Raw genomic sequence first — 20,876 nt, forward strand, 5'->3', positions numbered from 1 at the left:
GATGCCTCAGGGAATCTTCAATACAAAGGCAGGAATTAAAAGACAGGAAGATAGCTAGGCTTTCATCTGTCTTCGTAACTTGCACTCTTAACTATTTCTCTGTCTTTACTGACAGAAACAAAATCTTATTTGGATCAGGTATAAAGTTAAAGCCAAGAATGAAAGCAAAATACTTTTCTCAGGACTCTACACAAGCCTGAGTTATACAAAGGAGAGTCAACAGATTTCTCTTTTACAAAAAGTGACTGTGAGGGGTGCTTGTGTGGCTTAGCTGGTTAAGCGTCCAACTTCAGCTGAAATCATGATCTCATGGTTTGTGAGTTTGGGTCCTGTGTTGGACTCTGTGCTGACAGCTCAGAGCCTGGAGCCTGCTTTGGATTCTGTGTCTCCTTCTCTGTCTGCCCCTCCCCCTCTCATGCTCTGTCTCTCTCAAAAATAAATAAACATTTAAAAAAACATTTAAAAAAAGTGACTGTGGATTGAGGGACAGAAGTTTATGAGATGTAATGTAAATATCAATTCAAAAGCATTGATTTCAAAAGCATTCAGCAGATAAAGATAATTGTTCTCCTCAGCCTTAATTTTTACATGGCAATTTTTTTATGTAATATTAACAGACTGAAAACTCCCAGAGAGAAATAATTGCTATTGTAACTACAACTTCCAGCATATATTTCAGTGAAATAATTAATAACAATAAATAACACTTAGTAGTGTTTACTACTTGCTAGGGTTAAAATAACATGCAGACCAGGCTCAAAAATTCTTCAAGCAGACAAAACCAGTCAGGTCATATAAGTGAAACTTAATCCAGCTTATATCATGAATGTAAGAGAAACTTAACCTAGGTTATTTCTTGTAAATGTCTCTGATAATCATAAATAAATCACCTTTCTAAAATGGTATAAAGAATCACTTTTAACCAATCCCCTGCTATATGTAAACTCTCATTTTTAAAAATTTTAATTCCAGTATACATAACATACAGTGTAATATTAGCTTCAAGTGTATAATATAATGATTCAATAATTCTATGCATTGCTCAGTGCTCATCATGTTAAGTGCACTCTTTAATCTCCATTACCTATTTCACCCATCTCTACACCCACCTCCCTTCTGGTAATCATCAGTTTGTTCTCTATAGTTAAGAGTCTGATACTTGGTTTGTCTCTCCTTCTCTCTCTCTCTCTTATTTTGCTTGTTTTGTTTATTAAATTACACGTGAGTGAAATGATACGTTATTTGTCTTTCTCTGACTTCTTTCACTAAGTATTATATTTTCTAGCTTCACTCATGTTGTTGCAAATGGCAAGATTTCATTCATTTTTATGGCTGAATAATATTCCAGTGTGTGTGTGTGTGTGTGTGTGTGTGTGCGCGCGCGTATCACATCTTCTTTGTCTATTCACCTCTCAATAGACACTTGGGTTGCTTCTATAATTTGGCTATTGTAAATAGTACTGCAATAAACATAGGGGTGTATATATCTTTTTGAATTAGCGTTTTCGTATTCTTCAGGGAAATACTCAGTAGTGAAATTATTGGATCATCCAGCAATCCTGCTTTTAATTTTTTGAAAAACCTCCATACTGTGTAAACTCCCCTTGTAATAACCAATCATTGTAAAGATTAAACAACTTCCTCATTCTCACTTTATGAGCCATCCTATGACCACATCTCGAGATTCTAACCATTTTTGGTTTTAAGTCTCCCTGTTCACTAACAGTTTGTTTCTCACTCTGTAAAACATTCATATCAACTAAAAATCTCTGAATTTTCTTTTGAAAGTTTTTGGTGTCAAAAGTGGGATCCAAAGATGACTCCTGATGAGCTCCAAGGCCAGTGAGTAACTAGGTGCCAGCATCCATGGAGCCCAATGCACAATGCTTTCTTACCAACCACGGGATTCCAGGGCAAATCTTCCTCAGATCTAAACTCCACTCCCTTTGTGTTGACTCCTCTGATTTTACCGAGCAATGCTTGTTGAAGCTTTTCAGTAAGTGATGATATTCTGTTCAAAAGAGGGGGGAATGTGTGATTCCCTCTACTTTGGAATAACTGTTGAAAAACAGGAGCCCTGATAATTAAGTTTTCTTAGGGAATCTAAGGCAAAGATGGGTTCCATCTGGTCCAAAGCTCAGATCAGGATCTTATACCTTTTTAGAAAAATGGGTAAACTTTATGAAGAATAATTGGAACTGCAGTGACCATTTTGGGAAAATCTTTAATTTAGATAAAATAGCCCACCTTAGGGGCATCTTTAAAAAAAGAGGATCCCAAATTTCTTAAAGGCAATAAATGCATTCATTGGTTGGTATGTCAAAGCTTCTAAAAGACAAAATCATTCCAAAAATAGCTTCTCTAGAGAATTCTTACAGCAAATGAAAAATGTGTGGTAAAAGCTTACGTCATTGTAGCAAATAACCTTATCCCATCAGCCAGAAACACAATTTGGGTCCAACTATTCTTTTGAGTTTTGTATTGTTGTACCTGACATACAGCTAAAATTTTTAAATGAAAGCTACAAGATCTGTTTACAACTGTCTGTATACTAATGTATATGTATGTATATATATGTATGTATGTTATGTATATGTGATTTCAAAAAGAGCTCTATTTAATTAAGGTTAAAGAAAAATAAGTACTTATATAAGTTTAAGGATTCTTAAAACTCTCAGAAATATAAACTAACTGAAATGCTTTTCAAGTTCATATGATCTGGAGAATCTTGAATTATAAAAGCTTCAGAAATAGTTTAGGGGTGCCTGGGTGGCTCAGTTGGTTAGGCATCTGACTCTTGGTTTCAGCTCAGGTCATGATCTCACAGTTTGTAGGATCAAGCCCCACATTGGGTCTGCACTGATAGCGTAGAGCCTCCTTGGAATTCTCTCCCCCCTACTCTCTGCCCCTCCCCCCTCTCTTTCTCTCAAAATAAATAAAGTTAAAAAAAAAAGAAATGATTTAAATGTATTGGTTTAATAAAAATAGGCATGTCTTCACAGTAGTCAACATTAAACACAATGCAAATATACAATCTTTTCTACCTGAGTTTACTAGTCAAATACGCTGGTGCTATCTCTGTATAAAGTTTGTAAGCAAGGGGTGCCTGGGTGGCTCAGTTGGTTAAGGGTTTGACTCTTGATTTCGGCTCAGGTCAAGATTTCATGGTTTGTGGGTTCAAGCCCCACGTTGGGCTCTGGGCTGAGAGTGAGGAGCCTGCTTGGGATTGTCTCTCTTTCCCTCTCTCTCTGTCCCTTCCTTGCTCTCTCTCTCTCTCAAAGTAAATAAACAAACTTTAAAATAGTTTTAAATTTGTAAGCAAGAAAAACTTAAGATGCTAGTTAAGTGTTTAATGTTTAATACAAATATAATTATTAAAAACAAATTAAGTAGATTACATTAGATGATGGGTATTTGTTAAATATGTAGATCATTCAATAACAAGCTAATATACTGAAATATTAATTGCTAAACATATGTTTAAGTTTATTTACTTTTGGCTGCTTAATTTTTATGAGACAAAATATATTTGGAACTATTTTAATGTGGCCTTTTGCTGCATTAAAAAAATGTACTATGAAGAAGCACATGTCTCTAAAAAGTATATTTTTTTATAATTAAATATTGATAAATTTGCTAATCTACTACAGGATGCTGATATACGCCAGACAGTTCACAACTGCCTGTCCTAGTTTTCACTGGAAAATAAAGATTAATAATGGTTAAAACTTATAATCCATATATAAAAATAAGCCTCCTAAAAACAAGAGTGAAAGAAAACAACTTTGTATACAAAGTATGAGAGGAGAATGGGATGTGTTTTTTATAAGAGTAAGCAAAGAATATAGGATGTGTTTTTATTAGGAAAAAAAGTAATTTTGTCTTCAAGTAAAATGAGAAAGAAAAAAGGAATAAAACAAAAATCTAAATGAATACAGAAAGTTGCAAAAAGCTTGTGAAGAAATTTCATGTTGCATGGTCAAAGTTAGCTAAAATTCAATGGATTTATTTACAAAGATTTCCAAAACTGAGCTGAATAATATACTGACACAAAACCACAGTTTAATTTTCTCTGTTAAAAGAACAAATTTTCTTAGGTTGTTAGTCTGCTCCTAATAAGGGATTATGAAAGGTTTTTCTTTACCTTTGTGTATTTTGTCTAGGAAACAAAGATTCTGTGTCTTATTAAAGTAATTTCCTGTGTTTCATTTGGTCTTTATCAGGTTTTTGATTGCTTAGGAAAACAGTCTTTTCAATATTAAAAGAGCTAAGGTACTTTTTTAAAACTATGTACTTTCTATATTTGCTTTTGAAATCTTTTTGTCACTTTGGTTGAATAGATAACTAAGTATTATTTCACAATGACTTGTGATCCTATTTAATCAAGTGTTTTAAACCTTTTGGCATTTTTTACAAACTTCGCAAAATCAAATTCTAAATTAAGTCTTTTTGACTTTGAGCTAACTTTCAGGGTTCCTAAAGATCTTGAAGTTTTTCTTCTCTTCTTATAAAAAGGGAGACATTAAACTATAGACTTTTTAAATGTGAAATTGCATGGAAAACATTATCAAGTAAAGCAGATGCTTAACCTTCTTAGGTTGTATTTGTATGGATACATGTTATTAATATAAGTGTTCCAGAAATTGCATGAAATTCCTAGGAATCTGATATGCCCTGATATAATGTTATCAGTCATAGTTCTAATCATTTTTAAATGTTGTATACCACAAAAATAGCCAAACTTAGCAGTCAATCATATCATTTTTTTTTTGTAGTGAGCTGTAACAAAGGCTATTTTTATCTTTTGTCATTTAGAAACAGCTATTATTATACACTGAATCATCTATGAAAGCATTTATAACCAACTGCAGGCCAAAATGCTTTGTCTTCAAGGAAATTCATGGAAAAGACCCTGACAAATACTCTAGAATACAAGTTTCTGATAATTTTAAGATCATACCACTTAACTGGGTAAGAATTTCTAGCATGCTAATGGAGAAACTGATTGATTCATAAAACTGCTAATCCAAGAGCAAGAAAAGAATAATTGATTACATGGGACTAAACCAACTAATAGAGATGATTATCATTTTTATGACATTGTTTGAAGCATTACTGGTTCTTTAATGTTTTGCTTTCCAAATTTAAAGAACCCCCTTTCTGTTTTCTTTTAAACTACTATATAACTGGGGAGCCTGGGTGGCTCAGGTGGTTGAGCATCTGATTCCTGATTTTGGCTCAGGTCATGATCCCAGGGTCTTGGGAGGGAGCCTTGTGTCAGGCTCTTTGCTGAGCATGGAACCTAAGATTCTCTCTCTCTCTCTTTTCCTCTACCTCTCTCAAATGAAAAAAAAAAAAAAAGTAATAAAAATAAAATAAAATAAAATAATAAAATAAAATAAAATAAAATAAAATGAAATGAAATAAAATAATAAAATAAAATAAATAAAATAAAATAATAAAATAAAACAAAATAAAATAAAATAAAATAAAAACTATATAACATAACAATGTGGTAAACTTTTGAGAACAAAAATTAAACATTTATCTTGTTCTCTCTACCTGATCCCTTCAGAGTTAAGACAAAATAACTCTTATTGAGTATTCTTAATTTCATGGCAGTGTAGGTATTAGGACAAACTCAATCAGAATTTGCTCTCTTTGTAACAGAACACAATTGGACAACCCATTGGCTTGACTTCTTGGCCTAAAGGGGTGTTTAAAGATCTAATATGAGATTTCTTATTACCAGACAGTTTTTAAGAAACTAACATTGGATTTGTGGAGCAAACAAAGACCCTTGGATTACCAAAGCTTGGACTTGAATATCATTTTTGAAAAGGTGCATAAAGTAACTATTCTGCTGCACTTATATAAATAATGAGCTGAATTTAATGGGACCAGATTCATTTTACAAATAAATTGGTCTTATTATGATTATCTTTGGTGAAAACAAAGTGGCTATAGAGAGAAAAATTATGTTTCAATAGAAAACTATAGTGTACCTGTTATTATATTCTAGTCCTGTTCATTATCTTTGAGGCTTTGTTATCTTTCTATAAACTGGACTGGATCCTGAATTCTTCTAGTTCCCTCCAACATCTGGCTACAACTTTCCAACCTAACTTTTCCAATTTTCTCTTACCCTTCTAACTTGGAATAAAAACTAAAACTACCCTTTTCCTCAAGTCCTACAACCTAAAGTCAGACAACTTGATATAAACTTCAGAGAAATCATCACAACAGATCATGTACAGACAACCTTCCTGCCTACTTCTATTTCAGGCCACTCAAGAGAGTTCACCAAAATACTCAATGATGTCATCAAAATCATTCAAACTGTAAACCAGGAAAATCCAACAGATAGAAATTTCCTCCTGACTCCATTATCTAAAGACGTTTTGAAAAAAATGAAAATAAAACAAAATAAAATAAAGATGTTTTGAGCTCAAATCTAGAAATTTTCTTGACTGGTTGCTCTCCAGATTCAGAAACTGAGTTTGTAATTTGCTCCAAGTGTTAATTTGTATCTTTTTTTAGTTTCCATAGAAATGCCTAATTGCTCACACCATACAGAGGCGTAACTTAGATGGAAGCGCACCTATAACACTCCTGAAATAAGACATCCTCATGTTTATCTTTGGTGATCATAACATGATTCAATAGGGCAAGGCACTAATGCAATATTAAGAAATGTACTTTCCACCAGATTTTAAAATGTGATCCATTCCAAAAGAAAACATTCCTAGAGACTTAGTTTATTGGAAAGGATACTCACAAAAGACTATAGTTAAATCTCTTCAGGAGAGATCTTATCTTCTGCAAAATCCCTACCATTACAGCAAGAATCTGTAAACTCTTGCACAGCCATAGACACCCTAACCACTTAACAAGGAGATGCATATGCTGTAACTGGTTAAAAAAAAAAAAAAGGTTCCATGGATTAAAAAAATTTTTTTTAAGTAGGCTTCGTGCCTACTGTGGAGCCCAACACAGGACTCCAACTCACAACCCCAAGATCAAGACCTGACTTGAGATCAAGAGTCGGACACTTAACTGATTGAGCTATCCAGGTGCCCCGTTTCCACGTTAATAAATTAGGAATTATTACCCCTAATTTAAAAGATCTTAAAGATCCGATGTCAATCTTTCATCAGATAGGTGATGCTTCTTCCACTGATTTACTTAGTTGGTTAAACCTTGGCTCCTGGGAATCTCTCCCAGAATTTTTGAATTTCCATCTCATAGTCATCATATTAACATCCCTAGCTGTAGCAGCGCTGACAACACTGACTCCATCTTTGGCCCTCCATCTTGTTTCTGCTCTTGCAATGACCTCCCTTGGAGCTGTAAGTTCCAAGCCCCTTGGAGGTTAAAGTATGCCCTGACTGGAATGCAGAAAGGCTTGCTCTGATCTTCTCTAAAGTGGTGCACAGAAGGTACCACTTTAGATAACTAGTAGAGATGACTGATGCACAAAAGGCACCACTTTAGATAACCAGGAGAGATGACCGCGAATAGATGGCGCCACTTTAGATAACTACACTTTGCACCATAATGCCCTTTGCTCTATGAAAGCTGTAAGTTAAGGTTTGGACTGGGTGGAGAATAGCTGCGTAATGGGACCGAGGTCCACAGAGAGAGTCAAGACACTCAGGCTTTTCTTTCCAGGGAGCAACTTTATTCATTGTGCCGGCATGGGCTCAATGGGTTTGTACCTGAGAAACTGAGCACCGAGCACAGCGGGGGGGTAGACTTTTAGGCAATTTCTACTTCTTTGTCTCCCATAAATGGTGACATAGACATACAGACTGATTGGGTGGTCTAAGTTACAAAGTCGTGAGGAATGTCACGTACACACACATAGCCAGGTTGCCTTCCCTTGAGGTTTTCACCACATTCCTTAGGGAGGGGCTCTACCACAGGATCATCTATCCACTGGCTCCCCTTTGTCAGTAGGTCATCCTGAATAAAGGTCTGTGTAAACAGTAATGGAGAGGCTGGCTTCATTTTTCTGCTTCCAAGTGCCAGTCAGTCTGGAGGATACTTTACTGTCCCTCCCCCACCTTTTAACACTAGTGCACTATATCCTCTCAAGAGTTTTAAATGCCTTTCGGCAGCCACTCACACACCAAATGATAGCCATCAGGATTACACAACTCAAAGAACTCAACAGTCCCACTGCCCATGTCTTCAATGACCATGCAACTGTTGGTAATGGCAACTACATGACCATACAGCCCAATGACTACATCAATGGGTATACAGTATATTGGGTATACATCAATGGGTATACAGTAACAGTATATCGGCTCACACTTTCAGCTTTCTGAGGGAATGACCCCAAGGGGATAATTTTTAAAATAAAATAAAATGGAGACCATGCTTGAAAATCCCCTAAGCAGACCCAACCAGTTAGGTCACATAAGTGAAGCTAAATCTGGTTTATTTCACGAACAAAGTGAAACTTAGCAGGTTATTTCTTGTAAATCCCTCTGATAATCATAAACAAAGTTTATTTAAAAAAAATTTTTTTTAAACATTTATTTTTGAGAAACAGAGTGAGACAAAGTGTGAGCAGGGGAGGGGCAGAGAGAGAAGGAGACCCAGAATCTGAAGCAGGCTCCAGGCTCTGAGCAAGCGGTCAGCACAGATCAAGATGCAGGGCTGGAACCCACCAACTGTGAGATCACGACCTGAGCCGAAGTCGGGAGGCTCAACCGATTGAGCCACCCAGGCACCCCAATCATAAACAAAGTTTAAATCATCCCCCTAAAATAGTGTAAGACGACCACTTTTAACCAATCCCTTGAGGTTTTTTTAAATTGTAGTAACCAACCATTGTAATAACCAATCACTGCGAAGGATAAACAATATAGTCATTCTCAGTGTATAAGTCATTCTGCAACGACATGCCTCTGAGATTGTTTCTCCCTCACTAAAAGATTTTTATCAAGTAAAGTTCTTTGAAATTTCTTTTGACACTAGGCATCCTTCAAAGGACTTTACATCCGTTAAATTTATTCCTTACTGCAATTCTATGAGATACGTACTGCTGTTACACTAATTCGATAAATCAAGAACTCAGGCACAGAGGTTAAGTTACTCTCCGTGGTCACGCAGCTGGTGAACGGCAGACTGGGCGCTGAACCCAGCAATCGCGGTCAAGCAATCACGGAGCCGTGCTGCCTCAAAGAATCAATATCTATCCCAGTTACAGGAACTGGGGGAACTCTGCCGAAGGCTTTTGAGAGCCACATGTAGTGTTTTTGTTGTTATTGTTCTACCAAGGCTTTCAGCTCTCCTCAGAAACAGGTCACTGCCAGCAACTACCAGAGCATCGAGGGTCAAGGCTGACAGAGTTCGGACCACCACCCATCTGGCGGCGCCCGGGGCGGAGGACAGAGGGGCAAGCCTCCCCAGCAGCACACTTGGCACAACTGTCATCTACGAGGAGACGACAAGTCAGGAACCCAGCAACAGAAACACCAGCGAGCCCTCTTCAGAGGTCCAGAGGTGGAAAGCGGGCGGGGAGGGAGAGCGAGCACAGGGCGGGGCGAAGGGGAGGCGGGGACCGGGTGAACTCACAGATCCAGGAGCTGACTGACCCGCCGCGAGCTAGGCATCGCGGCCGACCAGGGAAGCCTCTTCCGTGGTCCCGGGGCCGCCCAAACGCAGCCAGAGACCGTCCGTCAACTCCTTCCACCCGCGCGACGCGTAGGCCCTCGTGACGTCACACGGCTTCTTCCGGTGACCAGGACGCAGCCACCCTCGGGACTACAGAGGGAAAGAAGAGAAGTGGCTGGAGGTGATAAAATGTAGAGTAGCCCTAAACTCGGTGAGGCACGACGGGAGTTGTAGTTCTTCCACCTCGCGGGCTCCGTTTCCGGGTGGTTTCCCAGTAGTTTTAGCCCTGCGTGCAGCCTGGCCTAGTACGCCTCCGGCGGCGCTTTGCTTGGAGGTTGCTGCTGTTACTGTAGGGATGTGTTTGATGCTGGTCCATGCATTTGGCGACACACCCTGGAGACTCTCTTGGATACGGACACCATTAACGTCAAACGGAGAGTTTTAGAGCAACCAAGAGTGACCACTGTTTACCGAGCACTTTCTCTGAAGCACGCACTGCGCTACGTGCTCTCAATAATTAGCCACATTCATTTAATCCTATGAAGTCGGAATTATTTAGTCTTATTTTACAGATGACACTACAGGCCAACAAAAAAGCTCAGTAAGAATTCCATCATGGTGGTTGGGGGGGGGGGGGGCGCTTATGTTAAAATCAGAAGGAATTCCAGAGGGACACCCTTCATTTATCAAGCACTGAAGGAGAGTAGAGATCGTGTTGGTGCTGAGGATTCAGTGGTGAAAATATGCACCACACAAGTAGAAGGACAATCAGAATAACTGTTAAACGCTGATATGAAGTTGGTTCTATATGAGCACCCATGGAAGAGTAGGGAGAACAGGCAGGTAGGAGGGAAAATGGTGGTCTGTTAGGGACTGCAGACAGTTCAGGGTGGCAGCTACGAAGGGGAGTGGTGAAAGATGAGTAGAGCAGGGTTTGGCAAACTTTAAGGGCCAGACAGTAAAGATTTTAGGGTTTTGTGGGCCATACTGCCTTGGTCGCAGCTACTCAACTTTTAGCTGAAAAGAAGCCATAGACAGTATGAATGGGTAGAGTTGTGTTCCAGTAAAGTTTTTTTTATGGATGCTGAAGTTTGAATTTCATGTAGTTTTCGCTGTCATGAAATATTAATATTTTGAATTTTCATATATATATGTATGTATATATAAAAGTTTTGTTTATTTTGAGAGAGACAGAGATAGCATGAGTTGGGGAGAGGCAGAGAGAGAGGGGGAGAGAGATAATACCAAACAGGCTCCTCGCTGCCAGGGCGGAGCCGGTCACAGGGCTTGAAACTCAAGAAACTGTGAGATCATTACCTGAGCCAGAACTGAGGGTCAGATGCTTAACCAACTGAGCCACTCAGCCGCCACATCATATTTTGATTTTTCCAACTGTTAAAAAATGTAAAGGCTTTACATTGGAAACAAAAATGGGCAGTGGGCTGGATTTGGCTGGTTGGTAGTATGTCCTCTCCTGATCCGAAAGCTAAACTGGGGCCTGATGATCTGTGTTATATTAAACAATTTAGGCTTTGGGTGGAGTCATAGATAAGTTTTAAGCAAGGACAGGGCATGCATAGGTAAAATGAGTTTTAGAAAGAACTCTAGCTGTTAAGCATTAAAAGAACTGTAGAGGTCACAGGTGGAGACCAGATAGGAGTCTTTTGATGACAGCTTAAGTTAAAGTAGTAACAGTGGAATGGATGGACAGATTTGAAAGGTAATAGAAGGAGAACTGATAGGATACAGAGATTGGTGGGGATGAGGGAAAGTGAAGACTCAAGGCTAATTTCTAGGCTTTGGGATTGGAGAATTATGTGGCATATGGTGGTGCTATTTATTGAGCTGAGAGGATTATAGGAGCTTTTTGAAGAGGAGGGTATTTAAATGTTGGACATGTGGATTTTGAAGTATCTATGGAAAATGTAGGCATGGAGCTTTAGGTCTGCAAATTGTGCTGGTTTGCTTATAAAGACGAGATTGAGGGGTGCCTGGGTGGCTCAATTGGTTAAGCCTCTGACTTCGGCTCAGATCATGATCTCATGGTTCCGTGGATTCGGGCCCTGTGTCGGGCTCAGTGCTGACAGCTCAGCCTGGAGCCTGCTTTGGACTCTGTGTCTCCCTCTCTCTCTCTCTGCCCCTCCCCCACTCACGCTCTGTCTCTGTCAAAAATAAATAAACGTTGAAAAAAATTAAAAACAAAATAAAGATGAGATTGAATAGCAATGACAATACATCCATTTACTTATTAATACAGTAATTTTTTTGGAAGAATTCTCTGCTGTTCTGGGAGCCAATTACACTTTGGAAGACAATAGGAGAGCTTGACAGAGCAGATAAGGTAGGACTTCATGGTCTTTTCTGTCTGTTGAGTGCTGCACATCTGTCCATCTAGGTCTTCCCACTGATTACTTGATTCTTCAAGCCCAGGGAAATATAGGCCACGTCCCCATCATTATGAGATGTTCAGCCTTGGGTGCCTGAATTGTTCTCAGTGGTCAAAGGAAGTCATCACAGCTGTTTTTTTGTTTTTTTCTTTTAAGAAAATAATTATATAATGAGATAGGATGACAAAGTTCTAGTTGTTTCTAGCCAGTTATTTTAAAGGTCAAAGATGTGTAAGCCCTCATGATATGAAAATTATTAGAACTATTTTGATTATGATTTCCTGCAGCTTTTAGGACCTGTGGTATCTACAAACCAGCCTCTCCGGTATTTAGCATACTGTATCAAGAATTTATTTTGAGTCTCCACTGAATAAGATAGATCTGATATACATTGTGATTGCCTTGACAGTTTTATTTCATCCTTTCCTCTTTTCTTTTCTTTTCTTTTCTCTTTTCTCCTTCTTCTTCTTCTTCTTCTTCTTCTTCTTCTTCTTCTTCTTCTTCTTTTTCTTCTTTTTATTATGGCAGCCATGTGGTTTGGAGAACTGACCCCATCTTCAGAGGTGGGTCTAGATTAGGCTAATCAGTGATTGCTGCAGTAATTGATTCAGGGATAAGCAGACCTTAATCAAGAAATCACCATATTCCCTCAGCCACAGAGTTGGATTCAAAAATAGGCCCAGGGGCATGTGACCTATTTGGGACCAATAAGAAGCAGGAAAACTTTTGCTGCAGATTTTTGAGAAAGAAGTTTTCTCAAATTTATGATAATGCTTCATGAATCAACATTCTCAGCATTGTCACGTTGAATGAAGTTATATAGAGGAAGACAGATTAAGAGAATCAAGGGAGAGCAGCTAGGGTCCTGATTGAACCGTGCCTGAACACCACCCTTCCTCTCTATTATGAAATGACAAAAATAAAACAATTTAGCATCAAGTTTGATGTTCTTTACTCGAGGGAAAAACATCCATAGATTGAGGGAATCAGTGCCCCACAAGCAGTGGAGCACTCTTCCCATGGGATGTTTGGGCAAGAATGAGTTTATAGTGTTTGAAGCAGCAACAAGGAAACAGGGAATGATTGGCTAGGGGGTCAGGGATTTCCTTATAAGGCCAGTATGTTAATCAGGGAATAAAGAAAGAATATTTGGCTTAAGCTGATTGGCTGGAGTTGCATATCTGAGAACAAATAAATCATTGCAGATTCTTAGCAGTTGGGGATTGGCTGACTGGATATACCAAACTCTGGTGAAGCAGAGCATTTACAGAAACATGAAAGTTAGAATCCAAGTTTTGTTTTGCTGATGTGGCAACTTGGGCAGGGGTGGCTTTATTTTGTGCTGTCACACAATTCAGTTAATTCCCTTTGTTGTTGATAAAATTAGTGGAGTTGAATTTTCTGTTTCTTGCTGCCAAAACATCCTAACAATTATGTATCCATAACAGGAGTCACCAGCATATAAATGGAAATTGAAGGTATGGGAATTGATGAGCTCACCTATCAGATGTATATAGAGTGAGAACAACAAGTCCTTGGAGAGGCAGCTGAGAACAGCCATTGACTGGCAATTGACACTGAGAAGGAACAGCCAAAAAGGTAGGGGAAAAAAACAGTGGGGTGCTACAGAAGATAAACATGAGCAAAATTGTCACATGCTGAAGAGATGTCAAGTGGAATAACACTTGAAGGTAGTTCAGCCACAGGAAGGTCATTGAGGGTCCTTGAGGTGATGGTAAAGGATGTAGTCTGATGTAATGGGAGGAATGAAGGGGAAGAGAAGAAATAAACACACAAGTAGCCCAGCTCTCACAATACATACTTGTTCAAATGAATTGCTGCTTCTATTAAGACTCATGCTGAGAAGAAAAGGAGATTGTATAAAGGTAGAGCTCTTTGAATTTTTTTTTAATGTTTATTTTTGAGACAGAGGGAGACAGAGCGTGAGTGGGGGAAGGGCAGAGAGAGAGGGAGACACAGAATCTGAAACAGGCTCCAGGCTCTGAGCTGTCAGCACAGAGCCTGATGCAGGACTCGAACCCACGAACCATGAGATCATGACCTGAGCCGAAGTTGGACGCTTAACCAACTGAGCCACCCAGGTGCCCCATAGACCTCTTTTTCAAAGAAGGTAAAATGGGATAATTCAGGATGATTTATGGACCTTCTAGGTGTCAAACATGGTAAATACTTACATGATCTCATGTAGTCAGTCATCAACCAAGTCTGAGATATCATGCTATCTTATAGATGAAGGTGAGCCTTACCTAAATAAATAGCCGTGTCAGACTCCAAAGACCATGCTCTTCCTACTTTATTTGGGTGCTCAGGAGAGGTTTATTTTATTTTTGAGAGACAGAGAGAGAAAACTGGGGAGGGGCAGAGAGAGAGGGAGCCAGAGGATCTAAAGCAGGCTCTTCATTGAGAGTGGAGAGCCCAACGCGGGGCTCAAACTTATAAACCATGAGATCATGACCTGAGCCTGAGTCGGACGCTTAACCAACTGAACCACCCAGGAACCCCAGGAGAGAGGTTTATGATGCATCCAATACCATCAATATAACTTGCAAAACTCCTTTTCAAAAGGTTATTAGGAATTTCAAGATGGTGACAGCAGAGCATTAAACCAAGGCTGGGCCTTGTACGACTGCATCATTAGTTTGCCCATGAAGCTGGCCTTGGTATATCCAGTACTTACCAAGAAAATCAGTTCCAACTACTGTCTATCCAGTAACTCTTTGTCAGAATAAAATTCAGAAAGAAATGTGAACACAGGGAAACTTCTTTAAAAAGTTGAAGTACAGTTGACATATTAGTTTCAGGTGTACAACATGGTGAGTTGACAGTTATGTACATTACGCAATGCTCATCATAAGTTGTCATTATACAAAGTTATTATAATATTATTGACTATATTCTCTATGCAGTACTTTTCATCCCTGTGACTTATTTTATTTTATGTTTTATAACTGCAGGTTTCTACCTCTTTATCCCCTTTACCTATTTTGCCTTTTATTTGCTAATAAATAAGCGAACCAGGCCTTCAGAAATAGTGGCTCATCTCATAGAATAGGAGGAATTTATAGCTCTGATGATATGGTGGATATTTATAGCTCAGATATGGCAGTTGACAGTTCAGATTGGATAAGAACAAGATGTTCCTGTCTTTTTGAAAGGAAAACAGGATGTTCTTATTTTTGTGGCTTATCTCAAGAGGCAAAGATTTCAGGATTTCCTGTTAGTAAATGCTTTTGGGAGGTTCCTGTTATTCATGGTTTATCTTGGAATGCAAGGTTGTTAGGAATAAGTCTTTTCTGGTGCATGGTAAGTGATTTGTGGACAGTGCTAGGCTAAGGGCAGGATGTCATTTTCCCATTCTCCCCTCTTTGCTTGCTGTGCCCACTTTGCTATAGTTTCCTCTAGCTCGAAACCTCTTCCATTTCCTACCCTAGCTACCATATAAAGAAAACTTTATATGTTTCTCTGGGCAGGTTATATGTTTCTCTGGGCAGGTTATATAAGAATACTAAGCAACATTACTTTCCTTAAATTATGCTATTTATTCCTAGTGTGTTTGTGTATGTAAAGAAAAATATATAATAAATGTATACAGATAAAATGATTAAGTATACCTTATGCTATGTATGTATGTGTATATATGTACACACACAGTTGACCCTTGAACAACATGGATTCGAACTATGCAAGTCTACTTATATGTGGGTTTTTTCCAGTACTGCAAATGTATTTTCTTTATGTTTTTCTTCACTTATAATATTTTCTTCTCTCTAGCTTACTTTATTATAAGAATACAGTATATAATACATATAACATATAAAATATGTGTTAATTGACTTTATGTTTTGGTAAGCCTTCCTTCTGGTCAACAGTAGACTATTAGTAATTGAGTTTTGGGGGAGTCAAAAGTTATATGTGGATTTTCGACTGCATAATGGGTAGGGGCATGTAACCCCCACGTTGTTCAAGGGTCAACTGTATATGTGTGTTTTTGTGTGTGTGCATGTGTGTGCATGTATGTAGTAAATCTTGGGTCATTTATAAGAACGTATAGGCATACAAGTAGATAGAAATAAATTGTTGTTCAAATCATCTTTACATGTCATATCAAAATATAAGAACAGGCTATGAGTTAGGGTCTTCACTCTTAAACCATATTATATTTATTTTTTTAATTAAAATTTTTTTTTAATGTTTATCCATCCTTGAGAGAGAGACACACACAGAGTGTGAGCAGGTGAGGGGCAGAGAGAGAGGGAGACACAAAATCCAAAGCAGGCTCCAGGCTCTGAGCTGTTAGCACAGAGCCTAATGCGGGGCTCGAACCCACGAATGGTGAGATCATGACCTGAGCTGAAGTCAGATGCTCAACTGACTGAACCACCCGGGTGCCCCATATTGCTTATATATAGATTCAAAATAGCAATTGCTCTTCTAAAGTTAATTTTCAGCTCAGTATAACCTATACTTCATCATCCACTGTTAACTCCAAATCTTCAGTTGGGTGTTAGTGTCCAGACCAGGTGCAAGATGGAACCACTTATGCTAAGCCCACATCAGCAAACTGGAATTTAACTAAATTTCTATGCTTGGCTCTCCCAGAAAAAGTGGGCCTAGGCCAACCAATCAGTGCTTGCCTGTCCACACAAGTTATCTAACCTGGCTCCAAGACTCTCCTTTGCTCCATATAAGGGAAGTAATCCTGCTTTAACCAATCAGCAAATGCCTAGTACAGCTTCCTTGTTCCTTCTCATTTTGGTCTGTAAATATTTCTTGCCTTGTACAGCTCTTTAGAGCTCCTTTCTATCTGCTAGACTGGATGTTGCCCCATGTATGAGTTGCTGAATAAAAGCCTACTAGATCATTAAATTATGGAAAAAACTCTGTTAACAGTATCAGTGATAATTGTGAATACTTACTGGGTGGCTAGAATAGTGCCTTGCACACAGTGAATATTTTACAGGGTCAAACTCATTTGACCCTCAAAGAAATCCTCATTGGCAGGTATTTTTACTGTTATCATACCGATTTTCCACTTGAGGAAACTGAGGCCCAAAGAGATTAAGAAACATGCCCAAGTCCATGTGGCTAGTCAGTGGTAGAGCTGGGATTTGAAGCCAAACAATTAGGCTGCAGAGCTGGGTTCTTAAACAATACTATATTGTTGCCTCTACCTCTTTAAAATAAAAACTCTTGATAGTTCTTCATAATTATAAAATATAGTTATCAGAGATTTAGAACTAAAAGGTATCTTAGCTATAACTCATTCCATCATCTTAATTTTGTAGTTTCAGGAAAGTTGACTGATTTCTCAAGATTTCTGAGCAAAGATGGAACTAGAATATGTTTGCTAATTCCTTGCCCAGTACATTTTCTATTTCTCAGATCTTTAGGTTGTAACTCTAAAGGGGGCTGAAAACAAACAGAATAAAGAGAAGCCAGATGAGTGACTACTTTATTATCCTACCATGTGCAGGTTATTTCCAGGTAGGAATGTCCTTAATTGGTGCCAATGTGAAAGTATTTAATTTCTTTTTGTATCTCATACTGTGTCTTACTCTAAATTGGAAACAACAGTGCCCATGCTCATGAATTCTTGTGCATTGTTAAAATTTTCCATTGACTGAACCCTTGATTTAATTTGTAGATAGGCTATAGACCCAGGTCTTTCAAATTCTCAGGAGTTTGAGGCATAAAATGTATGACTCAGGATTCTTGCAGGAAACAGCTGCAGAAGTTCAAACAGGATAGGCAAGGAGATATTAATAAAGAGGCTGTTTATAAAGATGTGGGCAGAATGTAGGGAAAGCAGGGATAAGGGTGGTTCAATACCTAGACTAGCAATAGCAGGAAGCCCTTACCTCTCCTAGTCCTGAAAGCCAGGAAGGGAACAGTTACCAAAACCAGAGAGAGTGGCCATAGGTGAGGCCATCTAGAAGCAGCTATGGCTTTTGGGCCAGTAAAGGGATGTAGTCAGCCTATGGCAACACAGCTGGCAGGGATCCTGGAAGAGTAAATGCTCTAACCCCATTCTTCATCCCCCTTTAGATCTCCTGGTGCTTCTGTGCATAGTTTCAACACACCCAGAAATTAGAGGTGCAGTCTACAAAAGTCAGCCTCTTAGAGACCAAAGTAGAGAAGGATAGAGTGGAAAATAACGGATTCATAAGCCACTGATTTTTATATAAAATAATTAAATATCACAAACATTTTGAAAATTAATAAGTAATAGCTTAGTCTGAGCCGAAGTAATAATTGTTGTAGTTTTATAACAGTGAGAGGGATGGCAATCGTGGTCTTTAATCATGATGCTGAGAGCCAGTGCAACAGCAGCTTAAGTTTTGCCTTTTCCTAGTTAGCTTCATTATTTTTATAAAACTATACAATTCGTAACTACATTTATTAGTCATTTGCAATAGAATCTAATGCCTGTTATTTCTGTCAGATAGACTTTACAAATCCATTAATTACATTTATTCTAATAACTGTTTAATACCTATTATTTGCCAGGCAGTTTATCAGTAAACAAATGTCTCTCTTGGAGTTTACACATTAGTGTGAGAGCTACAAAACAGGCACACAAACAAAGCAGTATATGGAGATAAGGGCTATAAAGAACTATAAAGATAGAATGGGGGAGAGATGGGGGAGAAGGGGGAGAGACAGAAAGAGAGGGATTAGTTTTACTCTGGTGGTCAAGGAAGGCATCTTTAAGGCTGTAACATTTTTGCTGAGATTTGTTAAAAGATAAACTGAGGGGTATTAAAAATTTTATTTGAGCAAAGATGGATTGGAATTGGGCAGTGCCAAACCAAAAGCAGTTATGAGTGCTGAGCCAACAATTCAGAAGAAAGACTTGTATAGAGAAAGTGCAGAAGCAAAGAAAGGAAATTATTTGATTGGCTATATATTAAAGTCTAGTTGGCTTTTTGTGATTGGTTATCCTTAGTGTTTTGATATTGGAACCTTGAGGCATTTACAGGCTTAGATTTTGGCTTGCATACGTAGGCCACCATGGCATTAGAGCCACCTCAGTCTAATGGCCTCCTTGTTTAATTAGTTTAACAGACTTGAAGGATGAAAGGAGCTAACCATGAAGGGATCTGGGGACAGAAGGAAAAGAAAGGCTCTGAAGCAAAAAATGTGCTCGGTAAAGTTCGAAGGATTGAAGGAGCCAGGTGGAAGGTGCCCCAGGGAAAGAGAAGAACTGTGGTGATAGTGAGCATGTACATCCATAGGACCTTCATGCCTGGGACTTCTGGGATTTCAATTCTGGGTTGGGGTCATGGTGTTGATGAGAGCATTTAGAATCTGAGACTGTTAAATCTCAGAGCCATGAAGCTTGCATGGGAAGAGCTTGGGCTGTAACCTCAGAGTTGGAACGCTTATTTTTTCCACAGTGAATGTAATGTGATTTGTAACAATGGTGAAGTTTTGGGGTGATGGGCGATTCATGAGGTCTGGAGCCAATGGCCCAGAAATAATTCTTGAAGACATCTTAGGGGGCAAAAAAGGTGATTATTAAAGCATGGGGACAGGACCCATGGGCAGGAAGAGCTGCCCTGGGGTTGTGGGGAGTGACCATTTTATGGAGTTGGGGGAGATGAAGTTAAGAGGGGAGATAAAGTCAAGAGGGAGTTTCCAAAGAGACTTTCATATACTAAAGACTTACTGGAGGCCTAGCTATTAGCAAGGTAAGGTTCCCCGCCCCCCTCTTCTCTCTCTCAAGTCATTAACATTAAGACAGTAGGGAGTTCCTGGACGTTAGGCTGTGATGTGGTTGCCTTTTTCTGGTAAACTGGTGGAGACTCTTATCAGTTTAACCATTTGTTTTTGTTTTTGTTTTTTTGTCCTTTCCTGTTTTGGTGTGGCTGGGAGTATCCAAGGAATATCATATATTTCCTACCTCGGGAGGGGGTGTGGGCTAACTTGTACTTTGCCCTCAGTTTGCCTCAAGCTTCCTCATCAATAGGACACATATATTTGGTCTTCATCTTGTTTCTGGCAGAGCTCCTAAAACCCTTGGATTTTTTTTTTTTTACATTTATTTATTTAGAGAGAGAGAATGTACGTGCATGTGGGAGGGGCAGAGAAAGAGGGAGAGAGAGAATCCCAAGCAGTCTCTGAAGAGCCTGATTTGGGGCTGAAACTCAGGAACTGTGAGATCTGAGCAGAAATCAAGAGTCCTGTGCTTAACCTGCTAAGCCACCCAGATGCCCTAACCCTTGGAATTTCTTAAGAGCAATGGGAGTAGCCTTTGTTACAATATTTGGTCTTTTGTCCTTTGTTCCTGAAATAGCTCCAGATCCTTAAAGGTGAAAGGAGTGTCTTGTTATTCATAACAAGCCCCTTTCAACCACACCTGAGTTTATGTTAATGTGGTAATTTTTGAAAAGGCTCTAAGGATGGGGGCTGGTTGCCAGGGGAAGCTACTGGATTAGAAGGTTGGAATTTTTAGTCCCACCCCCCATCTCTGGGGAGGGGAGAAGGGCTGGAGGTCACCAGTGGCCAATGATTTAGTCTGTCATGCCTGTGTATGAAGGCTCCATAAAAACTCAAAAGAACAGGTTTGGAGAGCTTCCTGGGTTGGCAAACACACGGAGATTTGGGGAGGGTGTTGCACCCCAGAGAGAACATGGAAGCTCCATGCTCCTTCTCCCAAAACCTGCCCTATGCATTTCTTACATATGGCTGTTCCTGAGTTACATTTCTTAATAATAAATTGGTAATCTAATAAGTAAAATGTTTTCCTGACTTCTGTGAGCCGCTTTAGCAAAGTAATTAAACTGGAGAAGGGGTTCGTGGAATTTCCAATTTATAGCCAGTAGGTCAGAAACACAGGTG

General features: G+C 39.0%; 1 protein-coding gene and 1 long non-coding RNA gene across 7 annotated transcripts in view; one reads left to right on the forward strand and one right to left on the reverse strand.

Annotated features, from left to right (window-relative positions):
- The window catches only part of AMN1 (antagonist of mitotic exit network 1 homolog), a 55,688-nt gene extending 45,987 nt beyond the window's left edge, over positions 1-9,701 (reverse strand). Inside the window, exon 1 of the mRNA XM_042946214.1 lies at positions 9,589-9,701. Within this exon, the coding sequence (XP_042802148.1) occupies positions 9,589-9,626 (38 nt within the window). The 5' untranslated portion in view covers positions 9,627-9,701. The remainder of the gene's footprint in view (positions 1-9,588) is intronic.
- The window catches only part of LOC122224408, a 92,730-nt gene continuing 81,527 nt past the window's right edge, over positions 9,674-20,876 (forward strand). For 5 of the 6 annotated variants that reach the window (XR_006204763.1, XR_006204762.1, XR_006204766.1 and 2 more), the window contains exons 1-3: positions 9,674-10,228; positions 11,885-11,968; positions 13,463-13,613. This is a non-coding gene — a long non-coding RNA (uncharacterized LOC122224408). The remainder of the gene's footprint in view (positions 10,229-11,884; positions 11,969-13,462; positions 13,614-20,876) is intronic. The other variant, XR_006204765.1, reaches the window with a different exon arrangement.

The sequence above is a fragment of the Panthera leo genome, chromosome B4 (assembly GCF_018350215.1).
Source record: "Panthera leo isolate Ple1 chromosome B4, P.leo_Ple1_pat1.1, whole genome shotgun sequence".
NCBI lineage: Eukaryota > Metazoa > Chordata > Mammalia > Carnivora > Felidae > Panthera > Panthera leo.